This window comes from Podarcis cretensis (assembly GCF_951804945.1).
Source record: "Podarcis cretensis genome assembly, chromosome: 14".
NCBI classification, from domain to species: domain Eukaryota; kingdom Metazoa; phylum Chordata; class Lepidosauria; order Squamata; family Lacertidae; genus Podarcis; species Podarcis cretensis.
Window position 1 is genome coordinate 50,486,667 of NC_137183.1, and position 21,832 is coordinate 50,508,498.

The 21,832-nt window shown below is 46.0% G+C and overlaps 1 protein-coding gene across 1 annotated transcript; it reads right to left on the reverse strand.

Annotated features, from left to right (window-relative positions):
- Positions 1 to 707: 707 nt before the first annotated feature.
- On the reverse strand, positions 708 to 21,441 carry LOC307203220 (cytochrome P450 2W1-like). The gene is made up of 9 exons (XM_079953878.1): positions 21,216 to 21,441; positions 16,593 to 16,755; positions 13,818 to 13,967; positions 13,555 to 13,712; positions 11,723 to 11,899; positions 9,339 to 9,480; positions 8,342 to 8,526; positions 7,213 to 7,354; positions 708 to 899 (listed from the first exon to the last, which is right to left on the reverse strand). Exons 1-9 carry the CDS (start codon positions 21,414 to 21,416, stop codon positions 718 to 720), a joined length of 1,500 nt encoding a protein of 499 aa, XP_079810004.1. The 5' UTR covers positions 21,417 to 21,441; the 3' UTR covers positions 708 to 717.
- Positions 21,442 to 21,832: the final 391 nt, after the last annotated feature.

A 21,832-nucleotide genomic window follows, 5' to 3' on the forward strand; every position in this document is an offset into this window, starting at 1 on the left:
ATCCTGATGAACTGGAAAAATGAAAATGCAGCTCCCTTCTACAATTGGATTGAAGACTTATACAAACTCTCAACATATGAACAACTTGCATATAAATGCAGACTTGCTATGGAGAAATTCAATGATATTTAGAATCCATTCTTAGAAATATTATAATAGATTAAGATCTGGTGAAGTACATTAACAACCTTATAAAGTACACAGTTTTGGGTTTCCCCCTCCCCCCTTCATTTTCCCTTCTACACGGGTTCTGTTTCTCTTTTTCTCTCTTTTATTTACGTCTCAGCGTGCTTAGTGCACATATAATACTTTCAATAAAGATTTTTTTTAAAAAAAGCAAGTTTAGAATGTTTTACTTACATATTCATAGGCTTGATACATGTGTTGTTCCATGCAGCTGCGGGGGAAAGCATAAGCAGAACACTCTTGGACAGAAAGTACAGAATATAATTCTAAGCATGTGCTGTAAGCTTGGGAGCAAGCTCACACCTGTCTGTCTCATTACCTGGTACACACACATACACAGAGAAAGGAAGTAGAAAGGCTTCACTTCCTCCCTCTCTATCTAGCAATATAACTCTGTAGTCCTTAGCATCGTCATGCACTAACTAGCAGATGTGCATATTGTAATCTAGCAGATGTGCATATTGTAATCTGAACATTCACCTGGGCAAATGAGACAAAAGAACACTTCCACTGGGACAAGCTGTTCTCCGTTTAGTGCACAGCACAGGTAGAGTAAGCTTGGGGCCTCAGGGTGAAGGTGACTTCGGGGGTGAGGTCCAAATCTGAAACGGTCTTTCCAGGAGGAGGACAAAACGTAAACCTTTGGAGCAACCCAACAATGAACAAGAAGATCTCCATCAAGGCCAGGCTTTCTCCGGGACAATTCCTACGGCCTGCAACAAACCAGTGGTTTGGACTTTCAATGAAAACAGCAAATAGAAGCAAGAGTCCAACAGTTTACAATATTATTTTTGTAAGTTCTTTTGTGTGGCGGAGCAGTGGTAGTCCGGATGATACCCATGGGTCAGTTCCAAACTTGTGAAGGAACCTGGTCAATCAGTCAACCTGGTTGCTTTGTTACTGTAGTGGTCTTAGTCGGCCAGTTAAGTGCCACCATTCACATGTCCATTCACAAGAGGTTGTCATAGAGACAAATGAGTGGAGCTTTTCCCACCTCACCTGGCTGGATGGCACTCTCATCCAAGGATGAAGAACGACAAGGCCAAGGCAGGGGAGGTGCTGTGTATGGGAGAGTTGTGAGTGTGTGTGACTTGGGCTGATGCTGGAAGCCAAAGAAACAGAGGCACATCTTGCTCTGTGCTGAATCAAAACCTGAGTTGGGGGAATCTCCTGGACCCCTAAGGGGGAGGCAAGACCGCCTGGTGTGTTAATGCTGCAAGACCCTTCATCCATTGCTCAGGTTACATATATGTGTAAATAAAACCATCAATTCTTCGGCTGATCGCCAAAGAATTGATGCTTTTGAATTCTGGTGCTGGAGGAGACTCTTGAAAGTCCCATGGACTGCAAGAAGATCAAACGTATCCATTCTTAATGAAATCAGCCCTGAGTGCTCACTGGAAGGACAGATCGTGAAGTTGAGGCTCCAATATTTGGCCACCTCATGAGAAGAGAAGACTCCCTGGAAAAGACCCTGATGTTGGGAAAGATGGAGGGCACAAGGAGAAGGGGATGACAGAGGACGAGATGGTTGGACAGTGTTCTCGAAGCTACAAACATGAGCCTGACCAAACTGCGGGAGGCAGTGGAAGACAGGAGTGCCTGGCATGCTCTGGTCCATGGGGTCATTAAGAGTCGGACACGACTAAACGACTAAACAATAACAACAAAACCATACGTCCTAAAGACACCACAGTCTCCATGGACTTTAGAATCATAGAATCATAGAATCATAGAGTTGGAAGAGACCACAAGGGCCATCGAGTCCAACCCCCTGCCAAGCAGGAAACACCATCAGAGCACTCCTGACATATGGTTGTCAAGCCTCTGCTTAAAGACCTCCAAAGAAGGAGACTCCACCACACTCCTCGGCAGCAAATTCCACTGTCGAACAGCTCTTACTGTCAGGAAGTTCTTCCTAATGTTTAGGTGGAATCTTCTTTCTTGAAGTTTGGATCCATTGCTCCATGTCCGCTTCTCTGGAGCAGCAGAAAACAACCTTTCTCCCTCCTCTATGTGACATCCTTTTATATATTTGAACATGGCTATCATATCACCCCTTAACCTCCTCTTCTCCAGGCTAAACATGCCCAGCTCCCTTAGCCGTTCCTCATAAGGCATCGTTTCCAGGCCTTTGACCATTTTCGTTGCCCTCCTCTGGTCACGTTCCAGTTTGTCAGTGTCCTTCTTGAACTGTGGTGCCCAGAACTGGACACAGTACTCCAGGTGAGGTCTGACCAGAGCAGAATACAGTGGCACTATTACTTCCCTTGATCTAGATGCTATACTCCTATTGATGCAGCCCAGAATTGCATTGGCTTTTTTAGCTGCCGCGTCACACTGTTGGCTCATGTCAAGTTTGTGGTCAACCAAGACTCCTAGATCCTTTTCACGTGTACTGCTCTCAAGCCAGGTGTCACCCATCTTGTATTTGTGCCTCTCATTTTTTTTTGCCCAAGTGCAATACTTTACATTTCTCCCTGTTAAAATTCATCTTGTTTGTTTTGGCCCAGTTCTCTAATCTGTCAAGGTCATTTTGAAGTGTGATCCTGTCCTCTAGGGTGTTAGCCACCCCTCCAGTTTGGTGTCATCTGCAAATTTGATCAGGATGCCCTTGAGTCCATCATCCAAGTCGTTGATAAAGATGTTGAATAAGACCGGGCCCAAGACAGAACCCTGTGGCACCCCACTAGTCACTCTTCTCCAGGATGAAGAGGAACCATTGATGAGCACCCTTTGGGTTCGGTCAGTCAGCCAGTTACAAATCCACTGAGTGGTAGCATAGTCAAGACCGCATTTTACCAGCTTCTTTACGAGAATATCATGGGGCACCTTGTCAAATGCCTTGCTACATCCACTGCGTTCCCTTCATCTACCAGGCTTGCAATTCTGTCAAAAAACGAGATCAGGTTAGTCTGACATGACTTATTTTTCAGAAATCCATGCTGACTATTGGTGATCACAGCATTCCTTTCTAGGTGCTCACAGACTGTTTGCTTAATGATCTGCTCCAGAATCTTCCCTGGTATTGATGTCAGACTGACTGGGCAGTAATTATTTGGGTCCTCTCTTTTCCCCATTTTAAAAATAGGGACAACATTTGCCCTCCTCCAGTCTGCCGGGACTTCGCCTGTTCTCCAGGAATTCTCAAAGATGACTGCCAGTGGTTCTGAGATCACACCTGCCAGTTCTTTTAATACTCTTGGATGCAGTTCATCTGGCCTTGGAGACTTGAATACATCTAAACTAGCCAAGTATTCTTGTACTATCTCCTTAGTTATTCTGGGCTGTGTTTCCTCTGCTGAATCATTTGCTCCAGATTCTTCAGGTCGGGCATTGTTTTCTTTATCGGAGAAGACTGAGGCAAAGAAGGCATTGAGGAGTTCAGCCCTTTCTGTGTCCCCTGTTTGCATTTCACCATCTTCTCCTCTGAGTGACCCCACTGTTTCTTTGTTCTTCCTTTTGCTACGAACATACCCATAAAAGCCTTTTTTGTTGCTTTTAACCTCTCTAGCAAGCCTGAGTTTATTCTGTGCTTTAGCTTTTCTGACTTTGTGTCTACACGTGCTGGCTATTTGTTTGAATTCCTCTTTGGTGGTTTCCCCCCTTTTCCATTTTTTGTACACATCCTTTTTTAATCTTAACTCAGTTAAAAGTTCTTTAGATAGCCACCCTGGCTTCTTTAGGCACCTTCCATGTTTCCGTCTCATTGGTATTGCCTGAAGTTGTGCTTTTACTATCTCCCTCTTAACAAACTCCCAGCCATCATGAACTCCCTTTCCTTTTAGTATTACTGTCCATGGGATCTCACCCAGCACTTCCCTAAGTTTTATGAAGTCGGCTTTCTTAAAATCAAGAAATTGAGTCCTAGTATGCTTGGCTGCTCCTTTCCGCTGTATAGTAAACTTCAGAAGAGCATGATCACTCGCGCCTAATGATCCTTCCACTTCTACCCCACTAACCAGGTCATCAACATTGGTTAGGACCAGATCTAAAATGGCTGTTCCTCTTGTTGCTTCCCCCACTTTCTGGACAATGAAGTTGTCTGCAAGGCCAGTGAGGAATCTGTTTGACCTTATGCTCTTGGCTGAGTTTGACATCCAACAAATATCTGGGTAATTGAAGTGCCCCATTACTACTATCTCCCTTCCTTTTGCATGCTTGGCCATCTGTTCCAGGAAGGCATCATCTATGTCCTCCGTTTGGCTTGGGGATCTATAGTAAACTCCCACAATGAGGTCACTGTTATTCTTCTCTCCCTTAATTTTGACCCAAATGCTCTCACTTTGGCTTTGAGGTTCTAAATCTTGGATCTCTTCACAGGTATACACATCCCTGACATATAACGCCACTCCTCCTCCTTTCTTGTCTGGTCTGTTTCTCTGAAATAGATTGTATCCCTCCATTATTACATTCCAATCGTGGGACTTATCCCACCAGGTTTCAGTGATGCCTATTATGTCATATTTAGTTTGCTGTACCAAGAGCTCAAGCTCATCTTGTTTATTTTCCATGCTTTGCGCATTAGTGTGCAGACATTGAAGTCCATTAATCATTCCCCCGTGTCTCTTATTTAAGGATTTTTTCCTCCCACCACTAGGTCTGCGTGCTGTTTGCTCCATTTGGTCTATGACATTTGGATGATCATCTTCATCAATGGATAGACTCCTACCTTCAGGAGCACTGTCTCCCTCCCCCACATTAGTCAGTTTAAAGCCCTCCTGATGAGGTTTCTGAGATTTTTGGCAAAAACATTCCTCCCAACCATTGTGAGGTGCAGCCCATCGCTTGCCAGAAGTCCATCTTCAAGAAACTGCAGTCCGTGATCTAAGAATCCAAACCGTTCCTGTTTACACCATTTGCGAAGCCAGCTGTTCACTTCCACTATTTTGCCCTCTCTCCCTGGGCCACGTCGTTCAACTGGGAGGACAGATGAGATGACAATTTGTGCATTTAATTGCTTCAATTTCCTGCCCAGAGCCTCGTAGTCTCTTTTGATCTTCTGGAGGCTATTGCTTGCAGTGTCATTGGTTCCCACATGAACCAAGAGGAAGGGGTATTTGTCAGTGGGTTTTATGATTCCTTGCAGTCGTTCAGTTACATCTTGGATCTTAGCCCCGGGGAGACAGCACACTTCCCGAGACATCTTGTCAGGCCCACAGATCACTGCTTCTGTTCCCCTCAGTAGGGAATCCCCTATCACCACTACACGCCTCCTCTTAGGTCTGGTCGGGGTTCTTCCGTGAGCTGTCCGTTCCAAGGTCGCCTGCACATTCCCTGAGGACTGACTTTGCTGCTCGTCTTCATATACCTGATCGACTGTAACGAGGGAGAGATCCTCAAATGGAGTCTGCTCTTCGTCTTCCATGCTAGGGGAGAGGACCTCAAAGCGATTGTGTATTTCTAAACAATCAGAGTGAACCCTGGGCCTCCTACTTCTTTGAGTCACGTTTCTCCATATATCTGGCTCCTGTGTTGGTGAACTAGCCTCCTTCTCAGGGGAGTCCCCTGTCTCCTCCTTGGTGGAGACGGTGTGCTCTGTTGCTTCCAAGAAGAGCTCCAGCTCTCTAATTCTTTGGAGCGTAGCTACACGTTCCTCCAGTTGCTGGACTTTGTCTTCTAAGAGGGCAATCAACATGCAATTGCTGCTGGTAAAGCTGCCTGCGACCTTTGGCAAGATGGCAAGCATTGTGCAGGAACCGCAGGCGACTGCAGCTGTTCCCTCACTCTCCATCTTGAGAACGTGTCGTTGGGGCTGGCTACAGCGGTCCTCCATCATAAGAAGCGTGCAGACAGGACAAATAACTCCCCCCCCAAAAAACCCTAGGTCTCCCCCAACAAACGTTTGAGACTAGCTCCCCTAAATCTAAAAGATGGATCAAACGCTGCTGCCCTGCAAGCTCTGATAAGCTCCTCCCATCACCTGCCTCAACAGAAACCCTGCCCCCTCTGACCTTTGCACAGGGAGAGCAGCTAATCAGCCACAAAGAAACACACACACAAGAAAACCCTTTTAAACACACACACAAGAAAACCCTTTTAAACACACACACAAGAAAACCCTTTTAGTTTCCAGGAAACTGAACCCTAGGAGACTAGGGTTGTGCACAGCATTATCAATTATTTGGTGAGTGTATGCCCTGTCTTAACACTCCAAGGGAGTTTCGCTGGGACCCTGGGCTATTCGCAGTGACTGGAGCACTGATAATAAGAAGGTGCCCTAAGTCCTGGGGAGCCAAGAGGGGCTGTGATGTAGGAAGTGGCACAGACTCTGACACTGAGGCAGGACCTAGCAGCCTCCAGCTCCAAGCCAGTCACCCCTGGCAGGGAACCTTCAGAGGAACCACTGAGAGACTCTCGTTCTCCACCCCTGCCTGGCAACACACACAGGTACCCTTAGCATAGCGGCGATGTGGCCCAAAGCTGCAGGTGTGCAGACTGCCCCTTTAAAGACCTTGACAAGAAGGGACAGAGCTCTGGGTGGATAGCCAAGCCCAGGGGAGGATATTAGTGCAAGTCAACTCCACTGCCATCCTTGGAGCTTTCTGAGGTTCAGCCACTCAGACCAAATCAGCCACTTGCTCTCCTAGCTAGCTGTGGTCCTGTTGGTCCTCAAGGGCTGTGTCTGGGGCCACAAGAAGCTGATCTCTCCCTATGGCCTCATCTCATGCGCATAATCAAGTCAGGTCACATACACGGCACTCCCAGGTGGTCTCCACATCTCATGCCTAGAACTTCCAAGAACTGACTCAGTGGAGGGGAATCTGCCTGTTGTGTAAGAACACGAGCCCATGGCCCATCTGGTCCAGCAACCTGCTCTCGCAGCAGCCAACAACCAGATGCCCCAGCGGGAAGCCTGAGATCTGGATAGGAGCGCAACAGCGCTCTGCCCACCTGTGATTCCCAGCAATGGGTAGTCAGAGACACAAGGCCTCTGACAGTGGAGGCAGAACATAGCTATACCCTTGGAAGATAGGGTGGTCGTCATCAAGCACCTTCTTTGCCTGCAGGAAGAATTTGTGTTACCTATAGTGAAGGGCAGGAAGGCGTCCTTCTTCACAAAGTTCCCCTCAGCATCCAGAAAGTGGTTGGGGTTAAACTGGGTGGGGGTTTCCCACTGGGTCTTGTCATACAGCACGGAGGTGAGAGAGGGGATCACGGGTGTGCCCTGGGAGGCAAGCAGAGTTTACATTGTTAATTGGGGCGGGGGGGGGGGGGGAACTGGAGGGAAGGCATTCCATTGCCCACAGATGATGATGATGATTATCGGAGGGAAGGCATTCCATCGCCCACAGATGATGATGATGATGATGATCGGAGGGAAGGCATTCCATCGCCCACAGCTGCTGCTGCTTCTTCTTATCATCATCATCATCATCATCATTTATTCCATTTATAATCCCACCATTCCGCCAAATAGTTCAAGGTGGCATACCTGGTTGTCTCCGTTTTATCCTCATAACAACCCTGTGAGGGAGGTTCAGCTGAGAAATAATGACTGCCTCAAAGCCTCTTATTGATCTTCAAGGCCAAGTGAGGATTTGAAGTCTGGTCTCCCAGGTCTTATCCTGACACTCTAACCACTACTCCACACTGCCTCTCAAGTTCTCAAGGAAGGAAAAGTCACAGCAGGAACGCAGGGAAGGCCTTAGGCAACTTCCTTTTTCAGCCTGCATTCAGACATGCAGTTTATTGCATTTGTTTTCTGGGTTATAATGCTAGTGCTTCTGTACCGAGTTCTAACAACCCTTTTACTCTGCAGTTCCTGCTGCGTTACGGAACTGGGCCTTTTTGACTGATATACTACCATGCTGCACTAAAGCTTAAATGTCGGGAAATTCCAATTACATGATATTCCAACACAAACAAGCACACCTCACGATTTTCTGAGCTAATCGGGTTGCAACGGGATTTTTTCCCTGGACACCATTATTGTGGTAATTAGTGCTAAGCTTCTGCTAGATCCCACTTTACACTGTGTGAATGATCACATGAAACATGGAAATTGACAGGTCAGGGAAGATCAGGAAAGAGGAACATGCTGCCTGAACGCAGCCTCGGAGGTCAGCTTTGACGCCAGACGTCCTCTTTCAGACACGGTGCACTCCCAGCCTACCTTGCCCACTTGGCCGTGCCAGCAGGCCAAGCTTCCTACCTTGGGAATGAAGTAGCCGCGGAAGCAAGTGTCCACAGCAGTGCAGCGAGGAAGCTGCTGCAGGATACTGGCAAACCTCTGCACCTCGTGGACTATGGCGTTGTTGAAGGGCAGCTGCTTCCTGTCTTCAGAGGTGGGCAGACGTTCCAGCCCAATGACCCTTTCGATTTCCTCTCGTGCCTGCCCTGAAACGGGAGTTCTCTGACAGTTATTACAAAAAAAGAGGTGAAACCAGGTATGAATGCAACAACTTAACGCAGGTTTTTATACTTGCATTGGCTGCTTTATCACTCATTCACATGGTTTGGAGAGGCCCCCTTGGAGCTCTTTGCAATTTCTTTTTGGTTTAATGGCCCTCAACAATTTAGTATCGTCAGCAAACGTGGCCACCTCACAGATTCCCCCTAACTCTAGAACAGGGGTCAGCAAAGTTTTCGTGGCTTGGGCCGGTTCATGGTCCCACAGATGCCGCAGTGTGCCGGAGACTCTGTGTGTGTGTGTGTGTGTGTGTGTGAGAAAGAGAGAGAGAGAGAGAGAGAGAGAGAGCGTGTACACACACACACACACATGAGCGAACACTATTTCCGGCGCTCCTTCTGGTGCGGAGGAGGCATGTGCAGCTTCCCATTGGCTGCAGGAGCTTCCCATTGACTGCAGGAGTGGGCAGCAGGGGTCCATGGGCCGGTTAAATGACCCCCATGGGCCGCTTGTGGCCCATGGGCCTTAGGTTGCTGACCCCTGCTCTAGATAGTTCATGAACAAGTTAAAAACCACAGGCCCCAATACTGTTCCTTGGGGGACTCCACTTTCCACATCTTCCCATTTATTCCTACTCTTTGCTTCCTGTGATCTACTCAAACCGTGATCCACAACAGGACCTCTCCTTTTATTCATCCCTCCCAGTGCATCTTTGTCATGACGACAAGAGTTTGGCTGGTTCATAGTAAAAATCAGAATGCAACGCTGTCCAACTTTGAAACACTAAAGTATGGCTTACGTTGAATATGGGGGTATTTCATCATCAGCAGGATAGCCCACTGCAGTGTGGTGCCTGTGGTCTCTGTCCCAGCTAGGACCAGGTCAAAGACTGCGGCCAAAATGTTGGTATCATGGAAAAAGTTCCTGTCTTTGCTCCTTTCCTTAGAGTAAGAAGAGCAAGGTGCAAATGTTGTGGTTCATTTATATTTAAACAAAACAAAACAAAACAACAACAGCAAGAAATTTGTATACTGACCTTCACTCAAAGATCCCTGGGTGGTTTCCAGCAGAAAAATACAAAATGAGAACATAATAAAACAAAAACAAACAAGTAACACACACACATACACACCGACACATTTAAAAAGCCACAGAATGTTAATCAGTCAAATTCCTGGTTGAAGAGAAATGTTTTTGCCTGCCACCTAAAGATATATAACAAAGCTGCGGGCCTGCTCCTTCATTACGTTACAGACAAGCAATCAGTTTCTGGGGAGTGTCTCAGCAGTGCAGTCTCTCAGTGCTCTGCTGTGTTCTTTCCTCCATCTCCCTGGCTGCACTGCCCCTGAGTCACATGCCGGCTTTGGTGCCAGCTGCGCTGAAGTTGTGCCTGCCCCATTCCCATATAACAGGAGGCATGTTTCTTTGTTGGATCAAGCTTGCTTAGCCTTCTCGGTAGTGGCGCCCTCCCTGTGGAATGCCCTCCTTTCAGATGTCAAGGAGATAAAGAATTGCACAACTTTCAGAAGACATCTGAAGGCAGCCCAGTAACGGGAGGTTTTTAATGCTTGGTGTTTTATGTTTTTAGAAATGCTGTAAACCGCCCAGATAGGCGGGGTATAAATTAAATTATTATTATTATTATTATTATTATTATTAGCCATGCACAGCACTTGCCTTAAATTTGAATCTTACTCTGCCTATGTATCATGCTGAAAAGCATTAAATATTATGGAACAAACCATGCTCCAAGCTTGAGTTTTTCATCCAGGGTGAGAGCCAGGACACAAAGCTCAAGGTGGCTAACAGAAAAATACTGTTATGAGTTTGAGGGTGTTAGACATCCTAAATTTCTGGGTCTAGCAGGAGTTAGAATTTCATCAGGCCTTGGTGTTAAGACTAGATGCCAGACCCGTATAGATTAAGCCAGTGTGCATTAAGCTGTGTGCTAGACACTTCTAATCCTTTAATTAAGCCAAGTGTTAAGAGCTAATTAAGCCAAGTTAACTTCCTCATGAGGTGATACCCTGGGTAATGAGCCATTAGGAAGAACAAAGGATCCAGGGACTCTGTCTGAGATGGCAAACAGAAGGGGCCCCTCTCTCCCTCAACATATACAGCCAGAGTTTAGAGAGAATTAGGGTTGCTATGATGTGAATGAGACAGAAAAAGATGCCTCACTGCCAGAAGGAAACACGAACCTTGGGTAAGTGTGCCTGGAACCCCTGGAAACTTGCAATGTTCAGAGATTGGGGTGATGTGCAACAATATCACAACACAGTAAAACAGCAGAACCGATGAACCACAGAATGGCAAAATCTGCTTCTCAAGGCAAGGAATGGAAAATAAGCCAAAAGGTTATCTTATAATAATAATAATAATAATAATTTTTATTTATACCCCGCCCTCCCCATTTGCTTGTTATTATTAACAAGCAATAATAAAAACAAGTTGAATGAATACAACTTAAAAACAAGATTAAAATACAACATTAAAGTATTGAAACATTAAAATATTAAAATGCAGCCTCATCACAGGAGGAGAAAGGAAAAAGAAAAAAGAAAAAAGAAAGGGGGGAGGGAATCAAATTGGTTCCAAGCCAAAGGCCAGGCGGAATAACTCTGTCTTACAGGCCCTGCGGAAAGAAATCAGATCCTGCAGGGCCCTGGGCTCATGAGACAGCGCTTTCCACCAGGCTGGAGCCAGTGTTGAAAAGGCCCTGGCTGAAGCTAATCTAACGTCCTTAGGGCCCGGGACCACTAGGGTGGTCATCTTAGCTGATGAATTTGCTGCTAATATATTTCCTTGACTAACAACTGCCCTGGGAAAATAAATACTGAATCTTCTCAACAAGCAAATAAACAATTTCTCATTTATCACTCTCGCCATTCTCTCATTGGCCCACTGACTAACCTTGGCAGGCTGTTCTGAGACTTACTCAGCATCATGGTTGGGATTGCCCACTTCTGTCCCTTTCCCTGAATTTTGTACCACTTTCAAACTCAGCTCATGCACTGTTTAGGGACATGCTTTATCCTCTGAACATAACTTACTGGGGAACAGACATGCAGATACACACAAACACCCCACCAAGCGCCAAATAAGCACTGGAAAAGTTGGCTTTGTATCTAGATAGATGATATAGATAGATAGATAGATGATAGATAGATAGATGATAGATACCTCTGACTGTTGCTTGGTTAGCATATAGTCGTAGTAGTTTTGTAAGAGGTTCTCATTGATTCTCTGCTTGCCTGCTGCAAGGTATTCCCTCAGAATGACACGGGTCTTTTCCATTGTGTCCAAGATCATCTTGTGGGGTTTTAAAAGGAATCCAAGGAACGGGTAGACATTATATACCTAGAGAAGAACCCAAAAAGAGAAGTAAATGAAAAGTCAAGTAAAGATTGCATGCAAGAAAAATGTGAGAGTACCCTAATTCTGTGCCAGATAGTGTGCTCTTACACAACTCCCATGTCTTGCTGCTGGGTTTGTGCAAGGGGCCTTGGAGTCATCTTGGTGGCGTTCCTGAAAGTGGCATGCTATGCGATAGAGATTGAATTAGGGGAATCGTTTGAAAGGCTATGGGAATGCCTCATTGGAATCTGACATTTTGGAGAGATAGCGTGAGCTTAGCACCACAGATTTGCCTTCTGTCCTCCATCCCTTTCCCAGTGACCCGAAGCGTTTTAGTGCCCCTTGAAGGGAGGGATAGGGCAGGGCAAGTGGGGGGGGGGAATAGTGAGGAGAACCCACACAAAGACTTTCAGATTTGGGGCTTGAAATGTTATTGATGGGTGGAGCAACAGTGGCTTAATCCCAGCCTAAAAAGGCTTCGCTCCGTTTACATGTGGTTTTAATTTAAACACCAGCTACGCACTGTGCAACAGGATCTGCGTGGGAGGGCTGCAAAGACTTCCAGGACAAACTGATGTTTGTAGATGGGTTGGCGGGAACCTACAGGCTAGGCCCCCGCTCAGTAAGGAGAGCGGGGAGAGAGAGATGACGGGAGCCCAAACTCATTTTGGCTTCAAATAAAAACATTTCTTTCCAGCCTGACTCAAGGACAGTTCCAGTTTTCCACTTGGAGAGTAAAGCCAGCTTCGTACAGCTGCTCTGCAGGGGGCACTGTGGTCCAAACCACCAAGCGTTTTGGGCTTGCCAATCGTAAGGTTGGCAGTTCAAATCCCCGTGACAGTGTGAGCTCCGTTGCTCTGTCCCAGCTCCTGCCAACCTAGCAGTTCGAAAGTACGCCAGCACAAGTAGATAAATAGGTATCGCTGCGGCAGGAAGGTAAACAGCATTTGCACGCACACTGGCACTCATCACATTGTTCCATGCGCCAGAAGCAGTTTATTCATGCTTGCTTTAATACTATTTGAATTTCATTACTTTTTAATGGTTGTCTTTTAAATGTCATTAGCTTTTTGTATTTTATCGATGATATTTTAATTTGGTTGTAAGCCACCTTGAGTCCCAGTCTGGGGGAAAGGCATGATGTCAACATATATAATAATAAAAGTTGTTGATATCTAAGTGCCCATCACATTGTTGCTTTGCCTGTGGTGTGTTTACAAAGCACACTTGGTTGTGGTTTTACTGCTACAAAATGAATAGTGTACACAGTGGTACCTCGGGTTACATACGCTTCAGGTTACATACGCTACAGACTCCGCTAACCCAGAAATATTACCTCAGGTTAAGAACTTTGCTTCAGGATGAGAACAGAAATCGTGCTCCGGTGGTGTGGCGGCAGCGGGAGGCCCCATTAGCTAAAGTCGTGCTTCAGGTTAAGAACAGTTTCAGGTTAAGTACAGACCTCCGGAACGAATTAAGTACTTAACCTGAGGTACCACTGTACCTGACAAATCTCCGGGATTCTAGACTGCATCAAACCAGTTTCTAAGGCACAGCACCCTTTTCCACTGGCCAGCATGTGGAGTTTCTAAAACTCCACAAAATCCAGCCAAGTCTGGATTATTTTTGCAATGGAAGATGCAGGAAGGATCGCCTACCTGCAGCTGTGGTTCTCCCAGGTGGACCACCACTTCATCAATGTATTTTAACAGAGTGAGAAAAGTCTCGTCGGCATAGTCAAACCTGTCTCCAAACACCATGCCATAGGCGATGTTTGTTGCAGCTAAAGTTAATGTCTTCAGCGGAAAGGGTTCACCTTTAAAACATAAAAGAAGAAGAAAAGAATGGAGAATAAACACAGTGGCACTTGCCAGATGGCAGGCATAGAAAAGGAGCGATAAAAGTGGAAAAAATGCCTCACCTTTAAAAGACTCGATCAGCTCAACCAGGAATTGCAGCTCTTCTTGAATCTTTCCTTCTATCCGTTTTTTGCCCATCCCGAGATCCCGCAAGCTCGCCAAGGTGTATCGACGTATGGCTTTCCAAAGTTCCCCATCAGAGAAAATTACACCTGAGGAACACAACCCAGAGAACACAAGGATGAAGTTTTCTTCCACAAGAAGCTGTGTGGACTGGGATCCCAACCCACCTGTCTGGAAACGTTCTTACCTCTGGCTCTAGCACATATGGGGAGGGGGAAGTTGAACATATGGCATATCCTGCAGGACCCCTGGAGGCTCCCACTCTGGAAAAGACCTTTCTCAGCAAGGCTGCAGGTGCCACGGCCTAGTTGCCACGGCCTAGTTGACCTTCCACACTCATCCCTCAGCAGCAGGCGCAGTACCAAGCCTAAGCTGAACCGCAGAGCAGCAGCAGCCCCGACACACACCTAGCAGCAGTGCTGGATGGTGCCTAATGCGACTAGTAGGGTGGAGGACAGCAGAGGTGGTTTTAGGGTAGAGTGACTGGTGCAGCCGCACTGGGCACCACAACAATGCTGTAGAACAGAGTGCAAGAGGCAGGGGTCACTGAATTTTAGTGTCGCACAGGGAGCCGCTGAAATGTGAGAGCCCAAAGTCTGACCCTGAAGGCAGGGAGCCTAACAATAGGTGGCACTAGAGCTGATGACTGGCAGAGCCAACTAATTCAAGTTTTGCCCCCATCTTCCTCCCTGCTGAGTTCTGTAAGGGCAACACTGAGACTGAAGAGGAGGAGGAGAAAGATGACAGGCAGTGACACCTCCTGGGCTGGATGTAAGTGGAGGCTGGCTGAGGTTGGTAGGGCAGTGCCCCATCTTCCCAAATGGACCAGTCTCCACTGCCCAGCAGCACAAAGCCTTTTGTCAGAGAAAAAATACTCAGGAGCAGGGAGCAATAACTGAGGCATGCTCTTCATCAAGTCCTACCAAGGCACCAGGAAGGGCCACAGAAGCCGTAAGACTGATGAATTGTCTCTTTCTACCCAGCTCCTTCTGCTCTGCTGCAGCCTTTGCCAATATGGTGCTCTTTTAGAGGTTTTGGACTACATCTCCCATCAGCCCGAGCCAATACACCCACTAGCAAACCAGGAAGGTGTGCTGCTGAGTAAGCAGGAAAATGAGATCTCCGTATGCAAGGTTGAACCAGAAACATCCTTTTTGATAGGTTAGAGGGGAGTTGTTGATTTTAAGGGGGGAAATGTATTGTTTGAGGGTATTAATAAACGAAAGACACAAAGCAGAATTTTCGAGGGAGTTATCCAATCCAAGTAATATATAAATTAGTTCTGTGGGGGCTTAAGTGATCAGAACATGAAGACCTAAGAGGGTCTTGCTGGATGAGATTGAAGGATCCATCTAGTCCGGCAAGCGGCTTTCTAGAGGGTCCCATCAGATGCCCCTGGGAACAAGCATGCAAGTGTGTGTGTGTGTGTGTAAATATACACACATGCACACAGACCCACAGCTCTTTCTCACATAAACACATGCAAGGCACCTCCCTTGCTCTCTCACACACACTTATGTGCACATCTGCGAAAGCAAGTGAGTTAATCGGGAGGGGATAAGACCCTCTTGCTCCCCACTCTCCGCCCCTCTCTTCACTTGGCTTCTTCTTCCTTCACCCCACCCCCGCAAATGCTAGCAAAGTAGAACATGTCTGGAGAGAAAATTCCACAAGAGGCGTCTGGAACGCACAGACGCATGGAGCAGGGCTTTGGCAAAGGATCTGAAAAATTAGGCAGGTTTCGGTACTCCTTCAGATATGGGACATGAGCTGCATATACGCCATACATTCCAAGCACATTTCCACCACCCCTAAAGAATCCTGGGAAATGTAGCTCTTTAAGGGTGCTAGGAATTGCAGCTCTGTGGGGGCCAACTCTGTGATGTTGTTGTTTAGTCGTTTAGTCGTGTCCGACTCTTCGTGACCCCATGGACCAGAGCATGCCAGGCACTCCTGTCTTCCACTGCCTCCCGCAGTTTAGTCAGACTCATGCTGGTAGCTTCGAGAACACTGTCCAACCATCTCATCCTCTGTTCTCCCCTTCTCCTTGTGCCCTCCATCTTTCCCAACACCAGGGTCTTTTCCAGGGAGTCTTCTCTTCTCATGAGGTGGCCAAAGTACAGTGGTGCCTCGCAAGACGAAATTAATTCGTTCTGCGAGTCTCTTCGTCTTGCGGTTTTTTCGTCTTGCGAAGCACGGCTATTAGCGGCTTAGCGCTATTAGCGGCTTAGCGGCTATTAGCGGCTTAGAAAAAGGGGGGGAAGGGAAAAAAACTCGCAAGAACTCGCAAGACGTTTTGTCTTGCGAAGCAAGCCCATAGGGAAATTCGTCTTGCGAAGCATCTCAAAAGACGGAAAACCCTTTCATCTAGCGAGTTTTTCGTCTTGCGAGGCATTTGTCTTGCGGGGCACCACTGTACTGGAGCCTCAGCTTCACAATCTGTCCTTCCAGTGAGCACTCAGGGCTGATTTCCTTAAGAATGGAGAGGTTTGATCTTCTTGTAGTCCATGGGACTCTCAAGATCTCCTCCAGCACCATAATTCAAAAGCATAATTCAAACTCTGTGATACAACTAGTTAAAAGGAACAGACTCAAGTTCTCACTTTTAACAGCACCCAAATTCTAGTTCTTCTCCCTGTCTTCCTTCAGCTGCCCTTGCAGCCCCGTTTCGGAACAATATGCACCAGAAAATATTATTCCCATGTTGCTCTTACCGTGTCCATTCTGCATCTGTTGGAATATTGGGAGTGGAGGCCTGTTTATGAATTCATTGCCTTTGCTCGTAAGCGCCTCTTTCACGGCCTCATAGCCAGTCAGCACCAAAAACTTCTGGAAACCTAAATAAACCGTGAAGACTGGGCCATATTTTTCTGAAAGCTGGAAGAGAAGATGAGCTTGCTGTTACGTTTTTCTTGATTATAATTTAAGTAATGATTTATTGCAATTGTTGAGAGTGAATTTCTGTTTGTCGATGTTTCAAGAGTTAATTCTATAGCATGCTATTACACTCTAATAGATCGTTGCATATTCCTTTCTTTTATATAAGTTGTTTATTTTAAGTCATCAGGAAGAATTTTCTTACAGTAAGAGCTGTTCGACAGTGGGACAGACTCCTTTGGGAGGGAGCTGCAAGTATTTGGCAATCGTTTTTAATTATTTCTATGCAATTTCACACACATTTTACTTACTAAGGGAAACTAAATTATTTTAATTTAACCAAAATATCTTTTGAATTCCCAAGTCATGTTACAACTTTTCAGCACTCCTCAATTTTGGAATTTGAAAGCTGAAAAATTCAACATGCAGTGCTGCAGGCTGCCAGAGGAGGATGCAAGAGCTAAGCTCTTCAACCTTTCCAAGTGGTGAAAAGCATTCTGTTGTGCAACAGTTCTGCAGTTGTGTGGCTCTTGGGGAATGGCAGTGGTGGAGTTGCAATAGTCCATTCTTGCCCCCCCCCGCCATTCCAGTATGGGGGAAGAGGATCCACTGCCTTGTCAGAGGATGAGAAAATCAATACGACAAGATGAATGACTTGGAGAAGCTGGAAGCTTCCTGTGAAGATGAAATAAAGTTTATCTCCTTTCATAATCATTCTTTGGTGCCACTTTGGGGGGGTGGGGAGAAAGAAGCCCAAGCAAATATAAAACACCATACTTTAATGCCACTGTTGTAACAACTTAAGGTCTCAAATATATAAATTAAATGTTCATGAATTTACAAGGGAAGCATATACATAAGTATGTAAACCACGTGTCTGAAATAGTACAGGAGAACAATCCTGAAACCATTTTGACTCTCCCAAATTGACCTCAAATGTTTCTCTGCAAGGAGGAAGGAAATGGAAAAGCCTCTCTATTGTCATTTGCTTACCTGTCTTTAGGGCATCTTTGTGTATGAATAGGGTGAGCCTGGTGACCTGGATTCAGGAATTGAAGTATTTACCATCACAAAAGAATGGCCAGGCTGGCCAAGTAAGCAATCACTGGCCATTGTCAGGTATCCTGGCAGACAGGATTTCTGTTATAGACCACCTCCTGCTGTGATGTATGTATGATGTTTTGGGGGGTGTTCTTGAGCTACAGGGTGGGCAATTTCAAAAGTCTATATAAGGGCTTGCGCACCATTGTTCTGGGTCCCTCCTCCCTCCTGCGTGTGGTGAGTGAGGACCCTGTTGCAACAGTTTAATAAAGATCAGGCTTACTAGCTGCTTGGCTTCTCAATATTCTCTGGCTGGCCTCTGTTATTTTCTCCTACTGAGCCTCCTATACAGGCTCTTGGATACCCCATAAGCCAAAAGGAGCAGATTTTGTTTACATCACCACACAACTGTTCCTTGCCTTTGTGTTGAACTTTACAACGAGGCAGGGCATGTTGATGGTTTGCTTTCCATCTTTCATCTCTTTTTTCAGTCTAGCCAAAGCACAGCAATGCTACAAGAGTGGTGGTGCTGGTGGAAATTCAGAGAAGGGGGGAACTCTGGGAATTGTAGTTCTGTGAGGGGAACATGGGTGTGAAGGAGCAATGGTCACAGGCAGGGCTCAATTGGAAAAGTAGGATCAAAAGCAGCTACATTTGCACCGTACATTTAAAGCACTTTGATACCACTTTAAACAGTCATGGCTCCCCCTCCCCCAAAGAATTATGGGGGCTGTAGTTTGTTAAGGGTCCTGAGAGTTGCTAGGAGACTCCCTATTCCCCTCACAGGACTACAGTTCCCAGTGTTCCCTGGGAAGGGGGATTGATTGTTAAACCACTCTGGGAAGTTTGATCTTTCAAATTTCAGCAGCACCCTGTGCAAGGCCAAAATTTGGAACCCCTCTGCCTCTTGCCCTCCATTCTGCTAAATTCACTACATCATGGTTGCCACACCCTGCGGCGCCCGCTAGGCTCAGTGCCCGGTCCAGCGGAACTGGTCATGCAGTCCTAAATCTGCTTCTGGCTTTGTACATGCTAGACCTTTAAAAACACATTCAAAGCACATCCTTTCCTTCAAAGAAATCTGGGCACTGTAGTTTGTTAAGAGTCGCTGGGAATTGGAACTCTGAGAGGGGTAAACTAAAGTGCCCAATTTTTTTTTTGGGGGGGGGAGAAAGAATCTGCTTCCAATCTGCTTTAAGATGTTCCCACCGCAAACAGTGGTGCGGCCCAAACTGAAACGGATCCTTTTTGTTTTTTAAAAAAGAACAAATTTCAGTTTGTGCTGGAGACTCCAATACTTTTTAAGTAGTTCCACTGAATCATTTAGGTGAAATAAGAGGGCTGTTTATGTCTACAACAGATCTTCTTTTCTTTCTTTCTTTTTTACAAACAATACCTTATGTGCTAAAGTGCTCATTCTCCAATATTCAGAACCTCATGAAATTTCAAAACAATAAGAGAAAATGGTTCGCCAGGTTAAAAGGGGCAGGAGAGTTCCTTCAACTCTTAAAAAAGACAAAACCACAGCTATGCTGATTGCCAGTTTGTTTCCAGGAAATTTTAGGAGCTGAAAATGCACCTTATTTATCTTCTGGATAATAAGTATTTGATAAACAATGTGAATTTCTGTGTGCATAATGTGATTTATTGTGTGTGTGCAACCTTCAATGGGTCAGTGATTTCTCCTCCCCCGCCCCCCATGAACAGCAAGTGATCAGAGATAGCCTGACTGCTGCTGGAAACCTTGAGGCTGGATTACTGCAATACACCCTATGTGTGGGTGCCCTTGGAGCTTGTTCAGAAGCTCCAATGGGTGTAGAATCGTTGTTTTGAATAACTTTTTAATGGGTTTCATGAACAAAGCTCATAGGAATAATAAATGACAGAAATATGTATACCAAACCATGTCATTTCTGCATCAGAAAAACAGCATAATAAATTTGCAGTAATATCTACATCATATGGTTCATTATTAGTGGCCATGTGACTCCATGATCAAAGCATCTGTCACCTGCTACCGAGCCAGGTTCAAGCCCTTGCATTAAAGCCCTGGGCAACTTGGGTCTAAGGTACCTCTGGGTCTGCCTGGACCTTTATATTCCAGCTTGATCACAGAAATCATCTGCAAGAGTGTCTCTTTTCATTCCCCGAGTTTGTGAGGCTCACTTGACAACAACATGAAACCGAGCCATTGTCATCAGCCCAGCCCTGTGCAACTCTCTGCCAATAGAGATTCAGAAGGCACCTTCTGTTTCAACCTTTTAAACGCCTGCTGAAAACAAATGCGGGCAATGAAGAAGATAACTTTCTGCCATAGTCAGCTGATATCTAATTTTAAGTTTTTAAATATGGTTTCTATTGTATGATTTTATTGTTCCAATTGTGAATTGCCCTGGTATCTTTTTTTGTTTTTTTTGAATAGCGGTGTATGAATATTTTCAGTCAAATAAACCAGTGAAAAAGAGGGGATTTTATCTCATCTGCCCCACAGCTGGAAAAAAGGCCTTGTTGGCGGCAGCAGAGAAACAAGTACGGATCTTCCCTGGCCACTTTAGATCCTTGTGACCTGTCACCTCTCCAAAAACTGCACTCTCAGCTGTCAAGAGGGCCAAGGTGTCGGCGAGGGGAGTGGGGACAATCTCACTGGACGACTCATCAGATGCTGATCACAGCACTGGGTCAGGATGGATGAAGCTGCAAAATACCCCAGAAAACTTACGTAACTGATTTGCTTCTGCTTTGCAAATCAGGTGCTGCTGCAGGCAGTCATGCCCCAGGTTCTCTTCATGCCACTGCCAAAATTGGTAGGTGGTCTCTGAGGTGGGGGAGACCTGGAGCGGCCCTCTAATTCTGAACCCTGGTATGTAGGACTACAGGGACGCAGGTGGCGCTGTGGGTAAAACCTCAGCGCCTAGGACTTGCCAATCGCATGGTTGGCGGGGTGAGCTCCCGTCGTTCGGTCCCAGCTCTTGCCCACCTAGCAGTTCGAAAGCACCCTTAAGTGCAAGTAGATAAATAGGTACCGCTTTATAGCGGGAAGGTAAACGGCGTTCTGTGTGCTGCTCTGGTGCCGGTTCGCCAGGGCAGCTTTGTCACGCTGGCCACGTGACCTGGAAGTGTCTGCAGACAGCGCTGGCTCCCGGCTTCTAGAGTGAGATGAGCACACAACCCTGGAGTCTGTCAAGACTGGCCCGTACAGGCAGGGGTACCTTTACCTTTACCTATGTAGGACTACAGCCTTGGACCTTGAATATTATTTAAGGAGTTTAACATTTTCACCATCATAATCGCAAGTGATCTGCTCTGAAAATCACGCTATGAAACGATACTCAGAGATTTACGTTGGCTGCACTGAAATGGGAAGGTTTAAAAACAGAACCAACGTCTCCCTCCCACCACAAGCCATCACCACATCTCACCTTCATATATGATAAATCTTGTCTTCTGATATCTATCAAATGCAAATTGCCAATGACTGGGAGTGGACGAGGACCTGGAGGCAGGGGCAGAGGTGGTTTCCCATGGCTGCTGCTCAGAAACCAGAATGTCGTTAAGAAGATCAGCACAAGCAGCAAGAAAACTGAGACTGGGTCAAGGAGGACGAATGTCCACAGAGCCATGTTGAGGCTGACTTGGAAGGAAGAGAGTGAGAGCAAGAATTGATGGAGCAACTCTCAAATACTGCTTATTTGCTCAGCGTTTTGTTTTGCATGGGGGTGGGGGCACGTTACATAACATCTAAGATTTGCACTCCACTTTGCCCTGGGCAAAGTCTTCCCACCTGCTGAAAGCCAAACATTATGAGGCAATACTGAAAGAGGCTTATGTCATCCATGAGGATTTCACCAGTTGCCATTTAGAGCTTCCAAGATATGGACTGTTCCAGTGCATTCTTCCACCTTTTTATCCTTGGCACATCAACTTTCTTTTTTTTTTTTAAATAACATTTTTATTAATTTCCAAATTTTTAACATACACAAAAACAACATAAAAACAAACACAAAAAATCATATTTTCTTTACCTTATTTCCATAAC

What these genes read in the sequence shown, in the direction of transcription:
- LOC307203220 (XM_079953878.1), bottom strand. Translation starts at nt 21,416, where the DNA reads ATGGCTCTGTGGACATTCGTCCTCCTTGACCCAGTCTCAGTTTTCTTG. An exon ending in AAGATTTATCATATATGAAG is followed by an intron (nt 16,756 to 21,215) that starts GTGAGATGTGGT and finishes CTTCTCTTCCAG; the next exon opens with CTTTCAGAAAAATATGGCCC. An exon ending in TAACCAAGCAACAGTCAGAG is followed by an intron (nt 9,481 to 11,722) that starts GTATCTATCATC and finishes TCTTACTCTAAG; the next exon opens with GAAAGGAGCAAAGACAGGAA.